Source organism: Papilio xuthus, unplaced genomic scaffold, assembly GCF_000836235.2.
Source record: "Papilio xuthus unplaced genomic scaffold, Pxut_1.1 DF827777.1, whole genome shotgun sequence".
Taxonomy (NCBI): domain Eukaryota; kingdom Metazoa; phylum Arthropoda; class Insecta; order Lepidoptera; family Papilionidae; genus Papilio; species Papilio xuthus.
The window spans coordinates 6,512,556-6,540,027 of NW_013530872.1; the positions used below are offsets into that span (position 1 = coordinate 6,512,556).

General features: G+C 34.2%; 4 protein-coding genes and 1 non-coding gene across 11 annotated transcripts; 4 read left to right on the forward strand and 1 right to left on the reverse strand.

Moving 5' to 3' along the window:
• The first annotated feature begins 320 nt into the window (after positions 1-320).
• On the forward strand, positions 321-392 carry TRNAQ-CUG (transfer RNA glutamine (anticodon CUG)). The gene has a single exon. It is a non-coding gene; the product is annotated as a tRNA-Gln (tRNA).
• Positions 393-682: 290 nt separating this feature from the next.
• LOC106115716 (intraflagellar transport protein 22 homolog) lies at positions 683-2,968 on the forward strand. Of its 3 annotated transcripts, XM_013309177.1 has the most exons (6): positions 683-926; positions 1,240-1,392; positions 1,476-1,529; positions 1,842-2,017; positions 2,473-2,675; positions 2,773-2,968. In XM_013309177.1, exons 3-6 carry the CDS (start codon positions 1,500-1,502, stop codon positions 2,892-2,894), a joined length of 531 nt encoding a protein of 176 aa, XP_013164631.1. In that variant the 5' UTR covers positions 683-926; positions 1,240-1,392; positions 1,476-1,499; the 3' UTR covers positions 2,895-2,968. The 3 variants fall into 3 exon arrangements, with proteins under 3 accessions (XP_013164631.1, XP_013164628.1, XP_013164630.1); XM_013309174.1 differs by having other exon boundaries at positions 1,240-1,529; XM_013309176.1 differs by lacking the exons at positions 1,240-1,392; positions 1,476-1,529 and having other exon boundaries at positions 684-926.
• Positions 2,969-3,142: 174 nt separating this feature from the next.
• On the reverse strand, positions 3,143-9,584 carry su(sable) (suppressor of sable). 4 transcript variants are annotated; one of them, XM_013309470.1, is made up of 3 exons: positions 9,422-9,584; positions 6,560-7,287; positions 3,143-6,223 (listed from the first exon to the last, which is right to left on the reverse strand). In XM_013309470.1, exons 2-3 carry the CDS (start codon positions 7,272-7,274, stop codon positions 3,765-3,767), a joined length of 3,174 nt encoding a protein of 1,057 aa, XP_013164924.1. In that variant the 5' UTR covers positions 7,275-7,287; positions 9,422-9,584; the 3' UTR covers positions 3,143-3,764. The 4 variants fall into 4 exon arrangements, with proteins under 4 accessions (XP_013164924.1, XP_013164923.1, XP_013164925.1 ...); XM_013309469.1 differs by lacking the exon at positions 9,422-9,584 and adding an exon at positions 8,588-8,975; XM_013309471.1 differs by lacking the exon at positions 9,422-9,584 and adding an exon at positions 8,377-8,550.
• Positions 9,585-10,051: 467 nt separating this feature from the next.
• Positions 10,052-18,942, forward strand: Ube4A (Ubiquitination factor E4A). Its single transcript, XM_013309515.1, has 17 exons — positions 10,052-10,113; positions 10,203-10,922; positions 11,143-11,274; positions 11,589-11,752; positions 11,999-12,178; positions 12,518-12,670; positions 12,857-13,025; positions 13,457-13,586; positions 13,937-14,128; positions 14,619-14,789; positions 15,149-15,272; positions 15,642-15,787; positions 16,219-16,368; positions 16,842-17,085; positions 17,469-17,631; positions 18,023-18,227; positions 18,723-18,942. Exons 2-17 carry the CDS (start codon positions 10,292-10,294, stop codon positions 18,877-18,879), a joined length of 3,111 nt encoding a protein of 1,036 aa, XP_013164969.1. The 5' UTR covers positions 10,052-10,113; positions 10,203-10,291; the 3' UTR covers positions 18,880-18,942.
• A 2,526-nt stretch (positions 18,943-21,468) lies between these two features.
• On the forward strand, positions 21,469-27,167 carry LOC106116029 (glucocorticoid-induced transcript 1 protein). Of its 2 annotated transcripts, XM_013309737.1 has the most exons (8): positions 21,469-22,200; positions 22,376-22,503; positions 22,917-23,064; positions 23,434-23,573; positions 23,886-23,985; positions 24,598-24,654; positions 25,152-25,255; positions 25,654-27,167. In XM_013309737.1, the coding sequence occupies exons 1-8, from the start codon at positions 21,984-21,986 to the stop codon at positions 25,831-25,833; spliced, it is 1,074 nt and encodes a 357-aa protein (XP_013165191.1). In that variant the 5' UTR covers positions 21,469-21,983; the 3' UTR covers positions 25,834-27,167. The 2 variants fall into 2 exon arrangements, with proteins under 2 accessions (XP_013165191.1, XP_013165192.1); XM_013309738.1 differs by lacking the exon at positions 24,598-24,654.
• Positions 27,168-27,472: the final 305 nt, after the last annotated feature.

Genomic DNA, 27,472 nt, shown 5'->3' on the forward strand with positions numbered 1-27,472 from the left:
TGGCTGTACTTTTTAAACCTTTCTTTCACGGTCATCATTGTTTTTAAAAGGGGTGCGATTTTTAATGAATTCTAAATTCATTACATTTAAATAATTTAATACAGCGCCATCTTGTGCAATTCATTAAGTCTAATACAAACCAAACTTTTCTAGTGGAAGTAAACTTTGTTTGGCATTAGTTTTTCTTATTAAAACTTAAATTTGTATTGTTACTTGATATCTTAATGTGAAGTAACGACATTGGAAATAAATTTTAAATTAATTTATTATACAATTTTTTTTTTATAAAATATTCCAATAATTCGTGACACGTTATCACAGGTCCCATGGTGTAATGGTTAGCACTCTGGACTCTGAATCCAGCGATCCGAGTTCAAATCTCGGTGGGACCTTGCTTTTTATCATTTTTTTAATGTAATCTTATTCAATTAAATTACATTCAATTTCTATGTGCTTGTTTAACTGAACTAAGTTGTTTTAAAATAAGCAACCTCTTTTAATAATTCAACCTCTGTTGATCAAAGTGTTACCTTAAAACTCAACTGCATTGACATATGGTTATGTATTGGTGTATATTTTTAAAGAGGATGAGAGGTTTGACAATGATAAGTATTATAAACCAGTGACACAGCAGTGGAAACCCACTCGATCAGTTGTTTACTTCGAAACGAAGTGTCTACTTCACCGGTCAAACATTGTCATGACAACAGTTATACCGACAACAAAACAAGTTGAAGTTCCTTTTCGTGTAAAATACATTATTTTGAATACCTGTTAATATAAATAGACATTCAGTTTCATTTACTACGTATTCCCTACGCCGTGTTTATTGTTTACGAACTAATACGTTAATAAACGTGTGATTCAGTGATACTTGTGTCATGCATCATAATAAATTAAAGATTATTATGATTGGCCCGAGCGACGTATGTATATTAATACTCACTTATCGCTATTTGCTATTTTTGTATTAGTACCTTCACCAGTTCCTTTAGAGGAAACCAAGATGAACATGAAAACGCTAGCGTCTTTACACGAAACCTAACGTGACCAGACGTCCCGTTTTGTACGGGACTGTCCCTTTTATATTATAGTTACGAGTCCCGGTGTCCCCGACATGAATGCCAAATTTGTCTCGTTTTTTTAAAAGCAAATCCTCTGATAAACATAAATACATATAACGTTTCGGCTATACGTATTTCTAAATTTGTAACTAAAGCTTACTGATATTATTTGCAGAAAGAACGTTAAAAAAATTATTCATTGACTACAAGTTAATTACCTGAAAAAAAACCAATGTCCCGTTTTGAGTCAAAAAATAAATGCTCACGTTAACTATACCTGAACACCACCTTATTACTCATACCGTATAAATGATGATGAATTCACGACGTATGTACATATGTATGTCCTGGAACTTCTAGCCTAAACTCTAGACAAAACATATGTATACTAAACTGCTTACCTTTTTGAAGGCTAACAAGACACATTCTGGATATATGAGGCAGTTTATACCAATGTTTTCAAAGGTACAGGATTAACTACGATCGCATAGATATTGCTTAAATTTAAACGAATACTTTAGTTATTAATTGTTGGTGTCTGGAACCCTGTAAAAGCATACCGTTATTATCTTTGATAAAAAAAAGAGAAAAAACGTTTTATACGGAGATTTTGCTGTCATAAAGTAACGATATAGCAATAAAGGAATAGTGCCAGAACCTTTAAATATTATCAGAGTAATACAATGAAAAATTATAATAATCATTAGATTAAACAATTCATGCAAATAAACGGTTGTGAAACATAGAAATAACGAAGGTCACGTGTTTCTATTTCAGAGTGGAAAAACTTTAATAGCAAACTTTTTATCTGAATCCGTGAATATTGAGGAGGTTGATGTTACAAGGCCGACACAAGGAGTCCGAATAGTTGAATTTGAACTTTCCAACTTAGTTGTAAATGGCAAAAGTCACAACGTAGACATCGAACTATGGGATTGCAGTGGTGATCATAGGCAAGTTTTTTTGTAATGTGTTTTTTATAATCTAATTTTCTGTTGAGCAGTTTTCGCCATCATATATATCAATAACTAGCTGTCGCCCGCGCCTTCATTTGCACGGAATTAAAAAAAAAGTATGTATATGTCTTTCAGACTAAGTTCTGCATCTATACTAAATTTCATCGTGATCTGTTAAGCCGTTCTTCAGATACCTTCTAACAAACATCCATCCATCCCATCATTTCCATTTATTAGTAAGACTTAATACTAAGCGAATTATAATACCGCTGGTTTTGACCTTTGTACTATAAAAAATATTGATCTTAGTATTTACAGAATCATAAAAAAATACCAGAATTGGCACAAAATACGGTTGGCAATGTAAACACATCGTTCCAACAAAATAGTTTAGGAGAACTTGTCTTCGTGTATGATTAGTGGTGATAATAATTTGATTTTTCTTTTTAAAGGTTTGAGTCATGTTGGCCAGCGCTTCGTGCTGGAGTAGACGGTGTTATATTGGTATGCTCGTCGAATACTATCGACACGGCAGGGAGAGAAATGGAACTGCTTTACAATTACTTCGTTTCACAGCCAAAATTGTCCGCCAAACAGTGTGTCCTCTTTTATAATAACGTGCAAGATCCAGAGGATATGGAGACTATAAACTTATGTATGATCATTGTGTATATTATTGGAATTACTTGTAAAAATATGTGATATACTTGATAGTTGTATACTCTTATACTAATGTGTTTTATTTCTTTCAGCTCCGACTTTTTCCAAAGTGTCACAGGTGGCTGTAAACATGAAGTCAGGAGGAAATCGTTTAAAAATTGATTTTTCAAACTACATTGTCTCAGTTTTGCAAACGCTAAATAAAGATAATTAATTATAGGTACTTCATTTTATCCATGTTTACAATTCTTAATATAATACTTACCGATTTTTTTACATACGATTAAACTGAAAAACATCCATATATTGAAGATTTCTTCCTAGAATCGCATAGAAATTGCATAAAATCATCATTACCCAATTCAACCATACTAGTAATGTACAAATGTCTTTATAAACAGTACGAGGTTTGAAATTAACACAGTATGTTATATAAACATATATTTATTTTAATTAAAGTTCGGTTCGCTATATAACTATGCTTACAATAACCTATTATGTATAGGTGCCTCTTGAGGTAAATTTCTAAAATCTTTAACAAAATTATTTGTATTGCTTTGTCTTGATAAGTATTAATTGTCTTCCATAGATCAACGACTATATAAAAAACCTAAGTATGTTGTAAATTTCCTAAGAAGTTAACACTACACTATTATTATTACATTGTATAGAACATGACTTTACTTCATGAAACTCGCGATCAACCTCATTGGCCGCTTGTTAAAAATTATACGCGTATACAAAAAAATCAACATGTACTCAGTCTTAAACATTTGGCTTGTATATATGAGTACGTGTATTGAAGCATTTGAAACCAACATATTTACTGAACATAATTTAATATAAAAAATAAACTTTTTACCAATTCATTTTAAGTGAAATCATACACATTATACACTGACACGTTGGACCTTGTACACATAAAATTCTTATCCTAATTAAAATTAATCATAAAACAAGTCTATTCATTACTAATAATTATCACCTTGATCACATCTTGTATCGTGTGGAAGGGTTCCTATATTTATAACAATAATTTAATTACATCCAATTATCACTATGCAAAGAGTATAATGTACATTACCTAATGCCTATCGTTTTTCCAATTACCCCGATCGTTAAAATTTTTTCTATCCCGATGTCCCCGCCCGGAGCCCCCACGATTCCACCGGTCATTCCCTCTGCCGCGATGACCTCCTCTGTTTGGAAATCTCTGGAAGTTCTGATCTCCATCCATATAATTAAAATCGTTACCCTGAGGAGGCCCATTGAAAGACATGTTGTTCCCGTAGTTATTAGGACCACCGAAACTATTATTATTAAAATTGTGAGGAATATTAGGTGCTATACCGAGCAGACCAGGTGTTGGACCTCCTCGGGGATCCGATAGAGGCTGATTAAAATTATGCATATGGCCCATGTTTAAATTATTCACGTTGGGAACAGTCCCCATACCCATCGAGGAAACATTCATCATATTCATATTCGGTTCCATCCCACCGCCAGCATTCATATTGAAAGGCAGGCTACCTTGACTAAAATTAACAGGCGTTTTCAATAAGGCCTCCTTCGGCTTTGGCAAATACGAATACTCACCGTTCTCCCCTAAAGATACACCTAAATTCGTGAAAATATTACATAAAACTGTATTACTTTGTATACTGGAAAGATCGAACATTTTACCCGAAGACTTCTCTTGCTGATACTGTTTTATCATTTGGGTAACAGGTACCAAATGTTGATTCACAAATATTTTCTGCGTGGAGCTCAAATCTTTATACCAGTTGGAGTTCTGTAGTATAGTTTGTAAGTCTATGGACTTCTGCTCTGGCACAATTTCTGGTTCTTTCGGTTTTCGTCGAGGGTCAACCCGCGGCGCTGTACTCGTCACTTTTGGAGGCTTCTCACTGTCACTGTTGGATTCGTCCACCGATAGTCGAAACACTTTTCTTAACCTAGGATCCTGTAGAGCTTGTGATTTTGCTGTGCTATTTCTAATATCTGTATAATCAGGTCGGGGAATGTCAATAGGTACGAGTTTATACGTAATTGGTGGATGGCTATTTATAGAACCATTTATTTCGGATGCCGGCGTGTAATTTGGTATGGCTTTGAATGGCAATCCTAATCGAAAATCTATGTCGCCACCGGCAGTTTGTCTTAAATCAGTGTCACCAAAAGCCGGCACATTGTATTCGGCTTGCCGTAAATCGACATCAGTTCTTCGTCGTCCATCTGTGGGTTCGCCATCAATACATTCATAAATCGATACCCGTGGAGACTTCTTGTTCGTCTTGCCAGAATCACTAACTCTATCCGGAGAGCGTCTCGACCTAGGATCCCGTGACACGCGAGCCTCCGACACTTCTGAGGGGCTCTGTTTGTTTTCTTGTGTGTTGTTTTTCATGGTATTAAGCAATTTGGTTACCTCTTCGCTTATATCAATTTTTGACAAATCTCCCAGTCTACTTAATACGGTCGATGGTTCTATAATATGAGGTGCAGGCGGTGACATTAAGGATTTTGGTGACGAGGCCGGTGATTTCTTCTTGTTTCCTTTTTCTTCATCACTGGAATACCATTTTTCATCGATCAATAGATTGTTATCTTCATCATCAGTAGTTGAGCGACGATGACGTTTCTCGGTGTTTTTAAATAGTGGTTCCGGTTGCAGAAATCTAATGTCTGTATCACATTCTGCTTGTCTAGGCTTATCTTCAATTTTAGTATGTCGCGTTCTTGGATCGTCATTAACAAAAGGCAGTACTCTGTGATCGACATCTTTAGACTCGATCGAAGGGACAGGTTTCTCGTTTTCAAACGATTCGTTAGAGATATCAATATTTTCTTTATCCTTCAACGCAAATTTTAAAGCGTCTTTGGTGTACTGGTCTATGTCAATCATGTCCTTATTCTGCTCTTTGCTTTTACCTTCAGTCGTGTCGGCGGGTTCATCAGTTTTTTGAAGCGATACATTAGACTGAAAGCGCATGTCAATATCCTGCCCAGGTAAGTCAGCTGATATTGGTACATTGCTTGAAACTTGTACCGCGGGCGGCACTCTTAGGTCCATATCTTGAGCCCCGGCATTTTGTCCTACAAATGCTTGCGCCTGTTGATCGACATTATTAATTAAACCTAACTTTTGTATGCTCATTGTATTTAATTGTATTTCAGTTATTTGTTTTAAAGATATGCCAATACTATTTAACTGTAATACTGTTAATTGGCCGAGTTGGTCTAAATTTTCAATACCCATTTTGGTAAGATCTGAAATTTGTTTAGGTGTTAAAACTCCTGTTAAATTTTTAATATTAAGAATGTTACTTGAGCTCGTATTACCAGTACCATTGGGGGACATGTTCATACCAAAATTCTGATTTGAACCTTCATTTTGCCACCTCGACTGCCGTATTTTCGGTGACACCTTTTGCCTTTCGTTGTTATACTGATGCATTTGGAAGCTATCCGGGGAATTTTGAGGAATCGGGATATTTAGTTCGAAAAGAGATGGAATACTTCTCTCTTGAGACTCAGTGTTTTCTGAAAATTGTTGCATTAGTTTTAATTGAGTTGTTTGTATTAATTTTAATGCTCCCTCCCTATTCAGTCTTGGAAAATCTCCTAAAATCTCTTTGGGAGCAGATTCAATATGCTTTAGAAGAATATTTTTTAGACTGTCATTCAAGGGTTTACCGTGTGCGAACTTACAATCGTCTTTATATACACAAGGAAGCCCAGTATGATAATATTTACAAGGAAAATCTGCGTGCATATATAAACACTTGTCTCGTTTCGCACAGCAGTCCATAAGGTAAAATTTGCAAAGCTCCATCTTTCGAGGAGGTTGAACATCGTGTGAAAAAAGACATTCATCACCTTTCTGACATTTCCCTTGCATGTAGTACAAACACACGCCTTCGGGATCTTGCATTGGATGTATACCTCTTCTCCTGTCATTTTTATTGTTCTTATTCCTTTCACGTTGGGGTGGTCTCTGCCGTTGTGGGCGATGTTGTGGGGGTCCCCGAGATTCTTGGCTGCTATCAGACGCATAAGAACTATCATTTTCCTGAAATGCTTCTCCTGGGGAATTTTTATGAACTGGCGACGCACCTCTAACACACATCATTTCGCTTTCATCCATTTCATCAGAATATTCTTGTTTTTTGCGCTTTCTGCCCGGGCCATCTTTGCTATCATATTTTTTTCTTTTTTTATATTTACGACGTTCTTCAACATCATCCTCGACTTCACCTTGATTATCTTCATTTTTGTTCATAGCTTTTCTTATAGCTTTTTCAATATTACCAGCGAAATCGTCATCTATGGGACCAGTGTATTTACGATTCTTTTTATTTTTGTCCTTGAATTTTTGCTCACCTTTATGAGACTTCGATTTTTTCTTCTTACCTGATTTAGTATAATAAAATTGTGGTTGTTCTGCCTTATGAATATCTTGATTTTCTTCATTCTTTATACTACATTCGTCAGTTTTATTAGTTTCCACATTTTCTGCTGTCTCCTCTCCTTCGCTCTCAATCTCGCCGTCTTCCAAATCTTCAGACAAAACATTTGGTGCAGTCTCTGCCATTGTGAAGGATGCACTGGAATTGAGAAATTATTTGATTATGATGTGATACTTGTATTATTACATTTTTAATTGTCATTTAAAAACTACTTATAATGTATTTTGAAAATGTATATTGATATTTTATATTTTTAAATTGTTACTTTACATAACTTACTAAGCACGATCAATGTGTCATCGTTATAATTTTATGGGTTTAATAATGACGATATATTTCCTATATTACAAATAGAATGCATTATTTTATTTTTTACGCTGGAACATATTACTAATAGAAAAGTTCATGTATTAACATATAAACTGTAATAAAATTATTGGCAAACCAATAGTATCTAAAGAGATAATTTTGTATTACATACTACTTAAATTTTTCACTCTTATTTTAATTGGGATATATTTAACTAATTTTAAGGTACGTTTTTCAATAAGTTGCTTTTTAAACAAATCGTTTGTAATCAGGTATTGAAAATTGTGGTTATTGGTAGTAATGAGTTGACTCTTAATATACTAATTATTAATTTGGTAAATATATTTAACAATTAACAATGTTAATGATTAAATTTAACTTAAATATAAAATAATGAGCGATGTCATCATTAGCGCTAGCCAAAAGTATAATGGTCATTAGTGTTCTTTTTATTTGTATTATAAAAAACACCTGAAAACTAACACTTAGTCGAAAATTAAATTATTTACACAACAAAAAATTCCATAACCTGCCATATTTGTGCAAAATGGCGCATCAGCACATTCCACATCACATTCTAAGTAAATAATACCTTATACCCTAATGTTGTAAATAGAGATATCAAGAGATTTCAATTTGTTGGAAAATATTATATCTTAAATTTCATATCAAGATAATTCTTAATTGTGAACTTCCTTTGTAAAACATCAAATACGCTGTACGTCACGTCATCAAAGAAACTTGGCAACGTCGCAAATAGATAAATATAAACTGTATAACCCGACCAATTTGAATTGAACATTGTGAAGCATAATACGATTTTTATAATTGATTATCTAAGCAAAAAAACTTTCTTTGAAATTGATTGCTGTAAAATAATGAAAAGTTTTAAACTTAATAAAACCACACCCAACTTACATTGATGTAAAAATTGCTACATATTGTGGTGTAGCTATAAGTCACTCACACATAGAAACCTTTCTGTATGTATTTGAAAACGTCATGTTGCGTAAAACCAAAATTAAGACAATTTACAGTAGGAATTAAGTATCCGTTAATGAATTGCATTGTCTAATTTAATCGTAGTTAGCAGCGGAATTAACCGCCATTGATTTCTTATATACTATACCTAATATTCGTCGAAACAATTAGCATTGGGATAATATCTCCAGAAATCACAATGTAGTGTAGCGCAGTTATAAAATCAACATGTAAGGATAGAAACAGTGGAATAACTGTTCATAGCCACCACTTTCAAATAAATAAATTAGTAGATATAAGTGGTAATGCAAGCAGTGGGTGGCCGTTCACATTTCACAATGTCTTGCTGTGCGTTGCGCTCACGCGACGAATCAAATTGAATGACGTCAGCCTTCTAGAACGTCAAGATAGCCATGTCCTTCCTTTTTCGAGGTCACGCAGAGTATCACGCTTACACACACATACACAAAATATTACTGGCGTACAGTGACTCACAACTACACCCGTTGCCTTTTCAATTTGGTAGCATAATATTTATGTACTTTGATCAAAATATGGCAAAACCTACGAAAATAATAAAAATAGTCCGATGCCGACACCATACTCTTAGTAATTTAGGCATAATATCCATATTAAATTAATAATACTAATAATTAGTTCATGCACTGTCAGATATTTTGTACAGAAAAATAGGACGCATCAAACGACGCATTTATCGAGCGCTTGGGGAAGCATCCGCCATCTTGATATATATATTTATATATATACGTATATCAAATATACGGAAATAAATTAATATATACAATAACAGCGTTCATATTTCATGATTTGTAAACGCGTTTAAATTATAAAAATATGTGTAAGTCATATATATACCACGTGTATGATTTTTCAGCTAAGCAAGCACTTGTACAAATAATAGGGGACACGCATTCATTTAAAGACCTAGCAAGTAAATAATAGTAAGTGTTACCAATCTTACATTAAATATTAACGTTTCACTATGTGCGACTACTATACGCCATATAAAATATGATTTTCATAGCATTGCTGCATAAAGGCGACGTAACAATTCGAGTATACGGAATATTGATTTCGGATTCGGACGACGACTGCAGCAAAACAAAGGAGTTATTTCTAAAACATTAGTTCCTCAAATCCACACTACGGTAAACAGCGCCACTGTCGCCTTGGGGAGTTGTTTCTCAGGTGGTTCCCTTTTCCGGTCAGACCCACTACTTATTGAAATACTTTTTCTTTTGAAGTTATAAAATATATTTTACAATATTTTGACTATACTAAAAATATTCTTGAGAAATATAAAGTTAAATAACTTTCTTTTTCTTAAAAAAAAATACAACTTTATGATAAAAGGTACTATTTTGACGAAAGTGTTAAAACAGATTATAAATAAATGTACTCTTGAAATGAATACGAGCATTTATTTAAAAATTATTTCAACTTCCTTAGTATTTTACATAATATAAATTGCAAAAATGAAAGTTCTTCTAAATAACCATGAAAAACGAATTTAAATAATCTGTTTCATACAATGATGTGACGAATCACAAGTCACAAGATTTTTTTTTTATAAATTCAAACGTCATTCTCCACTTCAGCTTCATCTTCATTGTCAATTTTTTATCAACTTCAAGTTGTGATAACGAAACAATAGTCAGCATATTTTGATTAATTGTCAATTTGCGTATTTTGAAACCTTACAATGTGTATCAATTGAACGGTGACAAATTATTATATTTCAGAATTGAACGTACGTGGGCTAGAATGTAAATTCTTTAAAAATAATATAAATAGGCAATTGTTGTTACTATTGTCATTACAAAAATTAACGATGTCAGATCCAAATAATCCATTTGCTGGTTTATTGGGAGTGTCAGAAGTAAAACCAACAAATGACAATGAATACAATGGGGATAACATACCAAAGCAAATTAATTTCAAGAAATCACAAGAGGATGAAGACTTGGAAACAGTTAATAGCATGGTAGAAAATGTATTTCATTTTACTATCAACAATAAAGCTGTAGATGGACCTTCAACAGACAGACAGCTAGTATTCTTGGAAGAGTTATCGCAAGTCATTGCTCCAAAGATTTATATAGACTTGGAAATATTAGAGCAAGCGCTGTTTGAGAGGTTGCTGCTACAAAATGTTGAGACACAGGTTATACCTAAAACAAGCAGGGCATGTAAAGAACATGTTGTGCAAAATCAAGTTTTCCCATATCTATTCAGTTCCTTACAAAATTTGCAAAGTTATGAACAATTAAATTCAGCCATTGTGCAGAGTGCATTGACTAAAATGAGGGAATTAATATTTAGAAATGCCATAACTGCTTTGAAACAGCCAGCACTGTTTGAAGATCAGGATTTCTCTTTGCAACTTTATCAGTTGCTTCAACATGTAGATCCACAAAGTCACACATTTTTTGAAGATTTGGTGAAGGCATTTGTGGCTGAAGGTAATATTAAATTAACTTTACTCTTACTCGAAAATCAATACAGCGGTAAATGGAAATATTTTCCGACCCCACCCTTCTGGGTTGTACATGTTTTTTAATTTTACCTAAAGTTAAATACATAAAATTCTTTTAATCAATTTTACTATAGAGTTTGTGCTATGGTTTGTTTTTTTATGGTAACTATTAACATTATTCACTTTTTTATAACTTATAATTTCAGGTGGAGAAGATTGCCAGAAACAATTGCAAGATGCCATGATACCAGTTCTTAATAGAATAACCCTAAGTGTTATGAAGTCAAACATTATTAATCTACCTATCTATATACTCCCATGTGTACACTTATTTGCAAGTAAGTGTTTCCTTTTAATACTTCATATGTCATTTGTATTGAATTTTATCATTGTCAACCTGCTTTTTCCTTATGAAAAGTCAGTATAGTATAGTATAGTACATACTTTCATACATTTCTATCAGCTGTCATATTTGAATTCACTACCTTCTTATGTATATCCTCTTTTACACAACCCATGTCATGTGTTGCTCCAAATCCGTAGAGCAATTCTGGAGATACAATCTAACAAACATTTTACCTTACAACCAAACATTCACATTTATAATATTAGTAAGAGCTATATGTTTTAAGTAACTTTTATTCCTTCAAAGGCAACCCAAACCTGGCACTAATATTGATGGAATCATGTGAACCAAAAGATGAAACAATAGGAAGACATTTCCAGAATTCTATACTGGGAGCACTTCTTACTTTGTCTGTGTTGCCTCCTAAACCAAATGCAACTTTCCAGTTTTTTGATGGTCCCTTGGATTCGGTAATGTGTTATTTTAACAGTACTCATTTTAAAAAAATAAAAAGAAATACTTAATTCTCTAATTGTATATAAACTCAAAAACCACTTAAATTAAAAATTCTTAAATGGAAAGCTCTCCTATCAGTGAGTAAAATGATTTGTATGGAATAATTTATTTCCAAACTTAATCACCAGAAAAATCAACTTTGTTTTGAAAATTGAAGGTTTTATTCCTAATCGAAATTGATCTTAATACTCTTATTACAGGCAGGAACATCAATGATTGAAAATTCTATTTGGAATGCATCATCACATTTAATCAACAATATGCACAAAATATTCCTGATGCTATTAAAGGGTGGGTCACAAATGAGGAACCGTCTACTTACCTGGGTCGGTAAATGTCTTAAAGCTAATGTGGCTAGAGGGAAACTGTGGAACGTACAGGTCTGTAAATTATATATTTCTTTTTAAAGGAAACATTTTGGAAACACTATTAATTAATGATTAAAAAAATTACGTGTTTAGTTTTGTTTTGAATGAAAGTGGTTTTTATAAAAAAAAACTATTAATCTAAACTGATATATGAACATGGCTAAACACTAACGTATATTCGTCCGGTTGCGGCACATGAAGGACCCCCTGATGGGCTCGAAACTAGTTGGTGCCGCCACCGGACGAATATACGTGAGTGTTTAGCCGTGTTTATATATCAGTTTATTATAATGTCTCACGAAAGTTTGAATAATTTATTAATCTAAACATAATTAATTTATATTTTTTTAGGCTGGTGAAGTAAGTGGAGCAACATTGAACTGTGTGTCTGATGGTTTTATGTTGAACTTGGGCGCTGTACTGTTACAACTATGTCAGCCATTTTGCAGCACTCCCGATGATCCTAAATCTCTCAAAATTGACCCAACATATGGAGCAGTGCCTGTAAGTATTATTCCTATACCTATTAACAAAAAATATTATTCTTTTTCTTGTTAATTTTAAGGTTAAATTTAATTGTATAATGTGCCAGTTGGCTTCAATGCAGATTATCAAATAATGTATGCCACTTAGTGGTAGTACTAGGCTAATGTTTTTTTTTTTATTAATTTTGCTTTTCTTAATTTTCAGCCTGAAGAATGTGAAGCTAAATCAGTACATTTAGACTGCTTGCACAATGAGACTTGTCTATTACCGCCGCGTGAGGATGAGAATAATCAGAGCCTCAAAAGACCCACTGCGGACACTTACAATTTTGTTACCGAATGCTTTTTTATGACACAGAAATGTATTGACCTTGGTGAGTAAAAACTCAAAGTTAATTATAACAAATTAATTATATTAATTGATTTTTTTAACACTTTAAATTTTTAGATACAGGACTTATTTTTAAATAAAATAAACAATTATTTATAATTACATAAGACTAGCTGACTAGACTAGACTCCGTTCATGCGAAATTAAAAAAAACTTATTTAGTAACCAACTTATGTGGTAGTCTTCCATACTATGTTTTACATCCATGCCAAATTTCATAGAGATCCCTTGAGCCTTACTGAAGATACCTTCAAACATCCATACATCCATATTAACTTTCGCATTTATAATATTAGTAAGAAGTAAGATCAAAGCAAAAACAGTATATGGAATACATAACTATGTTTTGACTAACATTTGTGTATATAAATATATTTTTTTCATGCCATTAAAATATAAGTTGTATAATTGAAGGTGTCCGTGTGTGTGCGGAGAAGCTGTGGCGCTTTGGCCAGGAGTTGGGACGTACCCAGCGAGCCTTGTCTGATGTTCCACCACATCTACTTGAGACTATGCGCCAAAGGGGTCATCATCTTATGACCAAGTAAGACATGACAATTTGTTTATGTTTAAATGCAATCTTATAGCCTGAGTGGCGTGTCTGATTTTGAAGATGTTAAATAAAATTATTATTCTTTCCTGGAATTACTCTAGGTCTGCGATTATCAAAGTGTGCTCTACGGTGTCCTGCGAAGAAAATATGCACAGACTGGAAATGTAATAGGTCCACGAATATAAGGCTCTAGAGGAAAGCTGTAAAAGTAAAATTTAAGACAAAATTTATTGAGACATGATTATTAGTCAGCCGCTGTGTAAAAATCCGTCATGTCGATCATTAATGTCGTAGTCTAATTGAGCCATAACAATGTTCTCAATGTATTACCTGTTTACTAGGTTCATGAGTCTCCGCTGCGCGCTGCTGGAGGCGGACATGCTGACCAACCTGCACAGGTTCCAGGCGATGACGTGCACGTGGCTGGTGCAGGTGGCCGCGCGCACTGATGCGCCTGCGCGCTCCAACTACGCGCCGCGCACTCTCGTGCCAGTACACATGCCGCTTCCTTCCCCGCCACCGGATACTCTGAGGTTTGACGACTTTTTATTATTGGTGGTGACATTTTTGTACATAAATTTTGATAAAACAACAATATACTAGACTTTTCAAGGTCATTCAAAGGTATTTAAATTCAAAAATTCATATTGATAAATGAAAGGAAATTTTAAAATGTAAAATTGCAAGATTTTATGACAAACATCGGGAGAGGTGAAAATAAATAAAAGCTTCTAAAATAGTCTAAGCCATTGTATATAAGTAAAATGTTTTAGAAGTGCTTTATTATATTAATATTACAAATGCGAATCTTTGGATGGATGGATTTATGTTCGTTAAAAAGTATCTACAGAGTGACTCAATGGATCTCTCTCTGTACAATGAAATTTGTCATGGATGTAGAACATAGTCTGGAAGATAGCTTACTAATTATGTTATTTTTTAATTCCATGCGAACGGTATTTTGAGTGACAGTTCACAAATATAGAAGAGCAATGTTATAAATCAATAATGTAATGTCAACAGATGTATCCCAGAGTTCGTGTTGGAGAATGTAGTTGTGTTGATCTCAATGGTGCGGCGGACTGCGGGCGCCATCACGGAGGAGGCGGATGTGGCTGGTCTGCTGCAGCCCGCTCTCACACTGGTCCTCGCCTTCATGGGAGACTCCACGCGGACATATAACCCGCATCTTAGGTAACCCAGTATCACTAGACTACAAATATAAATTAAATTTTTATCCCAAAAATGATTTAGACTTTAAAAATCAGTATTAAAATTTCATCAATGTTTTATATTAATGGTTATTATAAATATAAATATATAAAATTGGTAATGAGTAGAAAGAAATGAATAGCATCCTATTAGGTTTGGTTCGTCGTGTGATTTATGTTGGTACTAATATTATAAATAGAAAAAATATATATTTAGGTATGATTTAAAAATGTCTTTATCAGTTGACATAAGCTGTATTTATTACTTGAATTTTTTTCATTAGACAAGAACAAAGTCGCAGGAAAAAACTAGTGTGAAATAATATGTAATTATTATTACAGAGCTCGTTTAGCGGAGTGTTTGGAGGCGATGTTGCCTAACCACCCTGATGACCAGATGCCGCTCAGCAACCTCGCCTCCTTCTCTAGGGAGCAGCTCTTCAAGGAGAATCCACATCGGCTACAAGTAAACTAAATGTTTTCTTTGATACAATTATATACATTTAAAGAAAACAGTCTGATTGAGTTAAAGTACACTCAGAGAAAATGTACTTAATTATTAACTGTCGGTCGCAACTTTGATAGTGGGTGTAAAAAATAGCCATGTTACACCCGCATACGTAAGCTATCTTTAATATTCATATGAGGAAAAAATAAATGCAACATCAGTGAAAATTTCATTAAAATGAGGTTAAATCATCACCAAATTGATTAAATAACAAATTAAATAAAAATAGTTACTTTATAGTAAACTTTTAGTTAACAGTAAATTATTTTTATACAGGAGACACAACACTAAATTGTCATAAAGTAAGGATACTTGTTGTGTTTCCAGTTGGTCCCGTGCTTGCTGGACGTGTTCGTGGGCATAGAGATGACGGGGCAAAGCGTGCAGTTCGAGCAGAAGTTCAACTACCGCCGCCCCATGTACCTCGTCATGGAGTTCCTCTGGACCATGGAGGAGCATAGGGACGCCTTCACGTATGTACTATCGAGAAATTTGCTCATCCCACATCAAAAGCAACAGTCGTTTGAACGTAATAATAACCAATGGAACACAGCTTTTAAACGTGTGTATATATGAAAAAGGTCGGTCTGTGATATATCCTTCATAAGTCCTTTATTTTCATGCCATCGTTTGCGTAACTAACTGCTACCTAATTGGTTATTTTATAAGAATGAGTAGAGTTTGTCTTTTTGCAATGAACAAAGCATTTTTTCAAGCAAGTGATACACCGCTAAGTGCCCTGACTGTACCCTGTTTTTAATACGCTACGATAACCTGTTCAACTCGTTGTCAGACAGTTTAAGCAATCCAAATGATATCAAACAACGCAACGTACTACTATGACTATTCCTCTTTGTATTAAACATATTGACATGCACTTTTGTTACTTTATTAATATTTTCAGTAAGCTGGCTCGCGAGGCAGAGGCGAACATGGAGGCGGTACATCCGCCGCTGTTCCTGCGATTCGTCAACTTGCTCATGAACGACGCCATTTTCTTGCTGGACGAGGCGCTTAACAACATGGCGCAGATACGCACGCTGCAGACCATGCAGTCAGTATAATATGCCTTAACTCTCACATCATACCACCCCATCACATTCCATTCCATCCCATACCAAACTATAATAGCAGACTATACATGTTTTTTTTTATTTGTGCTTAAATTATTTTTTGTAACTAATTTATAGACAGATTATTTTAAGCAAAAATAAAAACGTAATAAAGATGACGAAAAATCGCTTTTTAACATAATTTGAATCACTAAGATTCGAATGTACGTATCAAATTATGTTCAAGACTAAAAAGCCTATTTCCTTTATTGGAAGCAACTTCATTGAGAAAGAAATTGTATAAGTAATCTTTTTTATTATAAATGGGAAGCGAGCAAGCAGCCACCAAAATTCGCCTAAATAGCGAAGCGGCCTTTTCCCGACTTCGTTTTGTGGCTTTTAATGTTTTCTATTCATGGTTTTTCGAGTTGTATGTAATATTTGTAATTTTAAAAATAAATATAATGAATTCCAGAATATCAGGCGAATGGAATACTTTAACGGTACAAGAACGAGAACAACATATGACCAATCTGTCGCACATCGGTATGCTGGCGCGCTTCGACAACATCCTGGGACGTGACACGATACGTACTCTGGTGCGGCTCACTGCGCACGCGCCCTACGTCTTCTGTCATCCCACGCTGGTTGATCGCATCGCTTCCATGCTAAACTACTTCTTGTTGCATCTCGTTGGACCTAATAAAAAGAATTTTAAGGTATGTCATCTTACTAATATTAAACAATTAGATAGGATAGATGATGTTTAGTAGAAGGTGTCGCTAGAACCGCTAAACGGATCTCCATGAAATTTGGCATGAACGTAGAACATAGGTTACTACTAATAAGGTTTTTTTTAATTCCAGTAGAAGTCGCGGCCGACAGCTAGTTATTAATAAAAAATCACAATCATTTCAGCTCTCGGTCTAATACTAAAACGAATTTTAATCAATCCGTTTTGTGAATTTAGTGGTATTTAGAATTGGAGCGTTGCCTTATTAAAAAACGCTGTTAAATATTTCTACATATGTCGTTTCAATATTCAGTATGTTGTGTACTATCCAAAATGGATTATTCAATAATTAATAAAATAACATTCCAGGTGAAAGATCTGAAGGAGTTTGAGTTTGAACCAGCCAACACGGTGATGGACATCTGCCGCATGTACGTGGAGTTGGGCAGCAACGAACGCTTCTGCGCCGCGGTCTCTGACGACGGCAGGTGCTATTCGCCCCAGCTCTTCTCTCACGCTGAAACTGTACTAGGTAAACTAAAGATATACTTTCCTTGTTGATTGATTATCATATAAATCCTCCAATCTTTATTTAGTAGTGTAGTATATAGAACAGTCAAACCTGGATAAGCGAGAATCCTCTATAAACCATAAACACGGTCTAGATAGGAACCTCTATAAGCGTGAAAAATATCACGGTCCCTTGGACTCTCTCTTGTCCATGTCAGATTGTATAGTATGTCGGTAGATTTTTTATAGCTCTAATTGAGTAGTGCAGATCCAAGTTAAAATAAAAATATTGAAAATAAATAGACCATTGACTATTTGAAAAAAACTCCAACACGTTTATCCGCTGTTTTAATGTTCATACGTTGTCATATCCAATAAAACAAATATAGATTGTATGTGTTATCGTATTGCAGTTCGCATCGGAGGCGGCGGTCTGATCAGCTCGCTGCAGGAGGTGGCGAGTCGTGTGGCAGCACTGGCGGTGCAGCGCCGCCGCGACGAGGAGCTGCTGGCCAACGCGCCAGACGACTTCCTCGACCCGATCATGAGCACTCTCATGTTGGACCCAGTACTGCTGCCCAGCTCCCGCACTACTGTTGACCGCACCACCATTGCCAGGTTATACACATATTATAGTACAACCATATTATTAATGCTTTTTAGAGCCTTCGTACGCAACGAAAACCTTTGAAACCTGGCCATTTTAGCCGCATAGCGACTTACGCAATACAATAACATAGTGGGTAGTATACTACACAGCGCAAGTCGCCGATATTTCCAACTCATTACCAAAAACAATCTCCTAATCTGACGAGATTGTCGCAAAAAAAGTTGTCTGTTTTTAAGACGGTTAAGCAAATTAGCAGTTGACAGCTAAGCACAGACTGTATAGATAACTCGTGTCGACGATTCAATGTTGGATGTACGGAGCTCGCGCAACGCAATTCTTGTGTCGCGACCATACAATATCTGTTTTGATGATTTACGTGGCCATCTGTACGAAGGATCTACAAAGCGAGCGCAACGCGATATTCGATTACACATAGACAAACAAGAGGGCTTATTATGTACAAAAAAATTTAGAGGAAGCTAAGTAATATTATGTTTTTTCAGACATCTTCTGAGCGATCAAACCGATCCATTCAACCGATCTCCGCTATCCATGGACCAAGTGAAGTCCAACACTGAACTCAAGGAGAGAATCCATAAGTGGATCGCAGAACAGAGAATGAAGAGTGCTCAACACGAACCTAGTACCTCGGACTCTTAATTATCTTTTATATTTAAGAATTTGTACATCACAAGAAATAGACAGGCTAGTATAACTTTGTTTTCTAAACAAATGACGTTTTAAAGGCAGGTCGCATTTAATTTTTTGTTTTTAAGACCATCTGCAAAATTACATTTTGATTTAATCTAAACAAAAATAAAATAGAACTGTAGTTTTGTAATATCAAAATAAAAATCATATTCCATACACATGATGTATTTACTACGATACTCATAACAAAAAAAATATCTTTAAAATTTTTGTTTGTATGTCTGCGTCTGCGTTTGTCTCGGGTAATCTCCGAAACGGCTGGACCGATTTTGATAAAACTTTCAATGGAAATAGTTCATATATACAGGAGTAACTTAGGTTTATTTATTTTTAATAATGTTATCAAGATTTCACAAAATATGAAGGGGCCGCTACACCAAAAGCGGCGCCAGTGCGCTGTCTTGGCCGGCCGGCCGCTGGATCGGCCGAACGGGATACTGCAAATGGTTTTATTTCGACGTGCACGTATTTTTCAATATGACGCGGATGAAGTTGCGGGCAACAGTTAGTAATAACGTAAACCCAACATAATATAATTATGATGTAATCATTACCATATATTCATAGTATTTCCACGTAAATGTAGTCGTACTATAACTTAATATCTATTAACTAGTTTGAACGAAATTAATGTTTGCTAATGTGGGTATCCACTGCTTAAATTGTTATCTATACTAATATAATGCGGAGTTTGTTTGTTTGTATGTTTGTTTAAACGCTGTAATCTCAGGAAATACTGCAACAATTTGAAAAATTATTTTTTGTTGGATAGTCCATTTATAGAGGAAGGCTTTAGGCTATATAACATTACGCTGCGACCAATAGGAGCAAAGAAAAATGCAATCAAAAGATAATCGCGATAACGTTTCCGACAACCACGCGAAAGAAGTCGCGGGCATAGCTAGTAATGGTATATATACGTTCATACGTCTAAATTATAGTTATAGAAAATCTTAATTTTTTATTTTAAATGGCTACTTAGGCTGCTTTTATATGTTATTTTTAAAAACACCACACCTTACTCTCATGATTTTCAACAAAAACACGGCGCTATCTCTGCCTTATTAAGATAATGAGAGGGAAAAATTTTGTTACAATCATACAGTGGAGACCCACCCTTACAGCAGCAACAGAAGTAGAGTAAACATAAGAAATTATATTGATAAGAAGTAAAAATTATGTTTATTTATGTTTTTTTTTATTATGTATTGATTTTTTATGTACATAAATAATACCACCTATTTGAAAAGACATCGGTAAGTGTCACAATGGACGATAGATATTTTTGGCGCCAAGCAAAAAGATTTAAAAAAATACAGATATTGATAACCTCCTTCTTTTTGAAGACGGCTAAAAACAATACTTCTAAAAGTATGCTTGACTTAAACTAAGTACAATTTTGTTTTAATGTATTTAAGTCGCGAAAGGTATTTATGCCTATTACCTATTAACCCGTTGTTTATTACAACGTAGATGAATATGTATAATCATCATATATACTTAAAATGGGTTTTGGCAAAAGGCAGCCTGCTTCTATTGTTAGCCATACTAATTAAATTATTGTTTAATTAAAATATGTATAATACAACATTAAACAAGCACCTAATGCTGTAGTATCTCTATTTATCTATTTTACCCAAATACTTATGACAAATTAAACATGTAAGGTAATTACTTTAAAACCTCGCCACAGGAATATTTAACCAAACCTTTGTATTCAACTTGATTGGGAAAACCACCTATTTATGTTTGTTCATGTTGTTTTTCCATAATGTACGTTCTTATTTGTGATATTTGATTTCTATTCATAGTTAAAAATAAGTTATTATAATTTTATTTTTATGGACACATCTTATTTCAGGTTGTATACGTTATTTCTTGTTAAAAAATATATTTGGTTGTTATTTGGTTACACTTTTTTCAATATAAAATACATTTAATAATTACGTATAATCATTCCAAAGTGAAGAAATGTGTCGAGAATCAGTGTTTTAGACACTGTTTGGAATGTTTAAATAAAATTAAATTATACCTATTGCCTATTTTTTTTTATTCCCAGCTATTCTAAAAGGGGCAGAAATAGTAAATCCCTCAACAGCCGTTGCCTAATGGACTGGTAAAATACGACGACCTTGCGGAAGACAGACATGAATTTTGGCTAAATAGCAAGCTGCTAGAACCATAATTCCACGCCTTTTCTGCTTCTTATCCTAATCTAATCAGAAAAGAAGGTGGATTTGTAGGACTGTTTTTTTCTTTTATCTGACCATCTATGAGAAGCGCTTGTGTACTATTAGATGGCGTACATGTTCCTTTATCATCTAACAAATTGCTTAAGCATAGTGATACAGCATCATAAAACACATTCTGTTTTATACATATCCCGTAATAACTAATTTAAGTTAAAAAAGTGAAAGCTTTTTCAATTTGTTTATGAATTCTTGATGTAGGATTAAATATTTTTGTTTACACTTTTCACTTTTCTAGCAACATTTTACATAGCCAAATTGATAAACTAACCATAGATATTCCGTCATGGCGGAGTAATCAGCTGTTAATTGCAATGCCAACGAGTAGTTATAAATTGTTTCGTTTTAGTCAGTAGGACGCAATTTTAATATTATTTTGTTTTTCTTTGTTGCTTAGATAAGTGTTACCTTTTAAATTAATGGTATGAAGAGAATTAAGGAATGGCGCGATGTCCCATGTCATCTGTCAGATGTATTCATTCATCCATTGTAGTGCAGAAAAAATGTGACTAGTTTGATAGAATTCTGTTTTATCATATAAGTGCGACACGAACACCGCGTACGATGACTTTATAGTCTCCAATAGTGTAACAGACTTACCGGTTATTGGATCATATACTTATAAGATAGCAGCTGCACGTACCACAGTTGATTTCCAGGGCCTAACAATTCCCTCTACAAAGAAGCCGTGCGGCGTCGTCGGTGTGTAATATTTTGTTGGACGCTGAAGTTGCGTGAACTTTGATGTTATTTTAAGTGTTGTCATAAGGTGTTTAAAACCGTGAAAATTGTAAAGAAAAAAAGATGTCGGGTCGTGTTCGGAAACAATCGGACTGTCCAGTCAGCAAGCAGGGGCCGATGAGAGCGACCCTGCCTGTTTCTTCAGTGATGAAACAGAGTGGTGGATTTAAGAAAAATTCTGGTAATAGCCCAACTCTGTCACCTACAAATGTTTGGCGTCGAATATCACCTGACCATGCACTTTCTGGTCAACGCAGCCCTGGTGCTGTCAACTATAAAGGTTTGTATATTTGCCCAATTTCGTATTTTAGCGGTTACAAAACAATATTACATATAATTTACTATTTAACCTCTATAGAGACATTGTTTTATTGTGCGAATTTTTGTAAAATACTAACTGAATGTAGATGTAAATGTTTATAACACTATAATTCACGAATTAAATTGAATTATAGGTAAAGGAAGGTTTGGTGCAAGTGTAATCAGGCGCACAGCATCCCTTGATACTCTCTATCACAAAGGACAATGGTCTAGAGACTATTATCTGCATGCTGGTCAACTACAAGTTGATAAATCAACTCAAGTAAGACTACAAGTTAATAATTTACTTATAATTTTACTTTTACATGTTTGTTTTACCTATTATTAAACAAAATGCAGTTGTTTATTATGAAGTTGAATAAAATAACTATCAGTGGTTATGATTGTTTTAACCCCTTTGGTTTATATTCAAGCTCATTTATTTGCAGAACATAAGTTGTTACATAGGTAGATAGCTATTACAAAAACTCTATATTGTTCATAATGTACTAAATATGTTGTAAATTGCTCCCAAATACAGGATTATACTGATGCCTTGAACACTTTAGGGTTGTAAATACAACATTTTTCATTGCAATGATAACTATTTAGTTCTGTATTTCACAGTATAAATCTAATAATGAAATATTATAGTAACTACATGCATTTTTAACATTGTGTTCTTAATTGATGTAGACTGATGAAGGTGGTGGAGCATCTGGCCGTTCATCACGAGGTTCGGAGGATGATAAACTGGATCGCTTCCTGCGCAGTCGCCTCCAGAGACCTCACAAGGCTTCTGCATCTGGAGACTTCTCTGGCAATACAATGAGCCCTGGATTTTGTAAGTATAAATATTTTAAAAACAAATAAGTGCAGCGTAGAAAAAGACTTAGCCTATTAATCTATATAACATACCCTATACCCACATTCATCTGTTGCTTCCGTCACAAGTTCCGTCAAATCCAGCCGTTTCAGAGATTACCTGTAACAAATGTGGAATTGCAGATAGATAGATGTCTGCTGTTGTAATCTAAAGGTTATGCTGTTATAATTTACAATTTGTGTTATGGTTTCTTTGTTGTCATATTTATTTTAAGGCAAATCAAAATATCATCAATTGAGAACTTTGATTTAATAGTCGTCCTGTAGGTAATAAGTAAAGTATGTTGGACTTAAGTGTAAAGAAGCAATTATTGTTCAATATCTACAGGGTCTCGGTTTGGAACCGGCGGTGTACCGCTTAGGGCAGCTCGTTCGTCAGTTGAGGGACTAAATCAAGAGATCGAACGGATTGTTCTATGCCCGGCCAGTGGCACTCAGACTCCACATCTTGATCGGCTACGAGATAAGGTAACCTTTTTCTAAATATAGCCTTTGTGAGTCTTTATATAGACCAGAATCCTAAAATTAGCTGATTTTGTGTTCAATTGTATACCTTATTTCTCACTAGAATTTGGTAAGCAGGCGTTAAAAGATTCAAGCACCATGTAAAACAAGTAGTTGGGATTATTAGTATGACATACCATACTATTGCCATTGTTGTAGGTTTCATGCATATACCTATGTAAAAGAGTTATTGAAAACTTGATAATAATTAAGGGTTTTTGTTACTGATCTTAATTGTGTACCAGATTGTGAAATGTAACTTTTGTAATATACCAGGTGACACCGGAGGGCCATCGAGCCCCACTCGCGGAATTACTACGACGCTCCGTAAATACACAGACCCCACATGATCTCTGTCACACGGCCCATTCCTCAGGTGAATATATATTTAAAACAAGTTATGTCTTATCCATTTCTATTATCTACTACTGTGTTTTCAATGTTAAGATTATATTAGCATTTCTATTTCTTCTAACCCTTGATTTTTCTTATGCATTGAATTATGTCCAAATTTCATTCCTGACCAACTGTTGCATATAAGAACCAATCTTTATGAAAATCAAAGAGCTATCAACATTTTTTTCTTTGATGTTTAAAAGCGTAAACTTATCTTAAGACTTAAACCAAGAAGGTGTATGTTTGAATTGGATTATTTGACATATTAACCCAAGCAACTGTGTTGTACAGGGTTTTACTGTTGTTTTTTTTTTAATGGAGCCAAAATCTTCAAAATTTATTATTTTCTGAATTCATATCATTTACAATCAATTTCTTTTTGTCATCAACAATATGATAATTCCATATTATACAATTTGTTTGAAATATTTCAGTTTTAAGTTAAATAAAATAAACAAAAAATAAAATGTTAGTAAAATCATTATTAATGGAAAGATGGCTTTGTCTGTTGTTTAAATGTTGTAGAGATGTAGTTGATAGAAAATGTGCTTTAATTAAATACAATAAATAACAAAATGGCTTGTGGGCATAGATCCTCCATCGCGAGGGTCACTCTCCAGTGCGGGCTCCGCAGAGCTACTGGCAGCAGGTCTATAAAGAAAATTACTGCTTAATGATAACCCCTCGCAACTCAGATTAGACTTACATGCACTGTACACCTTTGTTATATACCCGCATGTCTATACAATTTATTTGCTTTTTTTTATCTGACTGACTTATTTCTCAAGTATGTAATATGGTAACACCCAAAAGATTGGTATTTTTTAGAGTGTCATACTGTCAGTCGTTTTTTTTATGGATTATTGCTTGTTTAGATAATGAGTATTAAATGCCAACGATAATTCTCTGGCTTGTAGGGAATCAAAATTGTTGACTATTGTGGTTATGCGATTTAATATAGCAACACTGATTGGCAAATATCTTAAAGGAATAAACTCAGGCCAGAGGAATATGTTTAGTGTTATTAATATTCCATTACATCATTCATTTGCTTTTTGAAGTGAATAATTTGGTTTTTGTTTGGTTTGATATAATGCAAGTAAATTAACTTTATTATTATAATAATTTTTCGTATTGTTCTTCCAGGTGGCAGTGTTTGTTCATCTCCTGATCTAGATGGATCAAAACTCGGCACTTCTCCGCAGATAAATCGTTTCTTGGCTCGTGAACCTCCCGATGGTTGTGAGAAGGTATTTGTTTTTTTTCGTATTATAAGGTTGCAAGCAACTATCTGATTACTTAAAATAGCGAAGCGACCATTGCCAATAGGCATTCGCAATTACAGATACATTGCCTACCTTTAACCGATGGAGCAGGGGATGCACAGAAAGAGAATATTTCCCCTTTCTATGCGTTACCTCCTCTGACAAATCGCCATCATTTTCTTTATAAGATAATTGGTGGGACGGGGGCTATAGGAGAGTCCGGATTTTATTTAAGATCTATTTTATGGATTTTATATTTAATTTAAATTTTGATAAACACAAATAAGATAAGGTTACTTTTGTACATTAGGGCTGGAGGTGGTTTGATATAATTTTTGAATACCTGATCACATTTGACAGTGGTCCAATTTGTGAATCCCCAGGTGAATCTGAAGGCCGGTGAGGGCGCGTACACGGAGGCGATGATGATGAAGCCGAGCGTGGCGGGATTCACGCTGCGGCCCTCGCTCGGCTCCGCCTTCCAGCCGCTGCAGCCCGCCCCCACCACACCCTCGCCACCCCCCGCCGCCTCCTCCGCCTCCTCCGCCTCGCCCACACACTGACTCCATACACACAAGCCGCACAGGTATTTGTAATATGAATAAAATGCTAATATATTAACTATCATTGTCTGTGAGAGCCCTAACGCCCACACAAAAACGCCTGTACCTAACAACTACCAAACAGTTTCCAAATGTAAAGCAGTCTGCAGACGATATATGAAATATTGGAGGTATAAAATCGTATTGTTATTATTTGGAAGTTCTTAATTATTTAAAAGGGCTCTTTATTCAATGACTTTTAGATTGGTTATGTATTAATGTCATGCATACTTATGAGTTTTGTGCGACAATTAAATAAAAGCTCAAATAAGATAAAATTTTATTAGCATTTTAATCAGATTATATCTATTCAATACAGTTTGGAGTATATGCTGATGTGACACTACATATAACAGTGTTGCTAGTTAAATATTAATTTGACTGGCAACACTGTCAGTATTTTATAGTCTAACGTCTTAATCTTGATACTTTACATTTGTAATTTTTTAATAAAATGTTGCTGATATGAGAATTATTTTATACATGATGATCGAAATGTTTTTACAATCTTTTGTGCAAAGTTGATCAAGATTAGGATGTCGTTGTACTTGACTCGGTATGTCAATTTTCCTTATTTCTATTGAGTAGTTTTATTTTATTTAAATAATAAATATATGGGAGATTAAAAACAATATGAAGAGAACAGAAAAGAATTAGGCATATCAAATATCTTACTGACATATTCAATTAGATACATCAATTATTTGTTTAAATATACTTTCAAAAAGTTTAACATAATAAAAATGTTTTTAAACTTTAGTTCTTCATTTAGCAACTACGTAGAAACAATGTAAAATACCCGCCAAGACTAAACTCTGAAGTTAGTAATAATCTGCAGCAACTCAAAACATGAACATATAATCCATCTCTCTCACACCTTAAGTTCCTGTGTATATTTGTCTCGCTCATTCTTTGTCAACGCGCGTAATTCTAACGGTGAGCGCCTTTGTAAGACCTGTTACAAGAATATTGTCCCTTTCATTCTCCTTGAAAAAAATAGAGATAGCAATAATGGTTTATACATTTGACAATTTAAATTCATGATAACTTCAGAGACTCAAAGAAATATGGTAGGTATATAAGTAGTGTGTCGTCTACAAATTTGCTTATGCTTTTTTTTAATATAAAAAATTGGTACATACTCAATAGAAGTAATGGAATACAATAAAAAAACCTGACAATTGCAGTGCTAATGTTTCATATACATCCACATCAAAGTCTGATTAGAAATTTTTAAAGTAAAATGTATAGTATTTTTATGGCTTGTGCATTTAAAATTGTGAAGTTATTTTATTAAAAAAAAACATCTTATTTAGTACAGAATTAAGTAATTCTGCTTGTAATAAAATGTAGGACAATTTTTAAAATTGCGCGCATTCATACATCATCTTTTAAAAATTTCAATTTTATTATCAACCAAAAAGTGTGTAAGAAACATAATTAAGCGAAACAACTCTAAAATGTTTATTTTGACATATGAGAGGTACAAAGATATATTTTGGAATTCTTTCTGTCTCGTTCTTTTCACGCAAACTTCAATACGTCTCTTTCAAAGAACTGAAACAGATTAAATCTGTAATTATAATAACATAAGATTAAT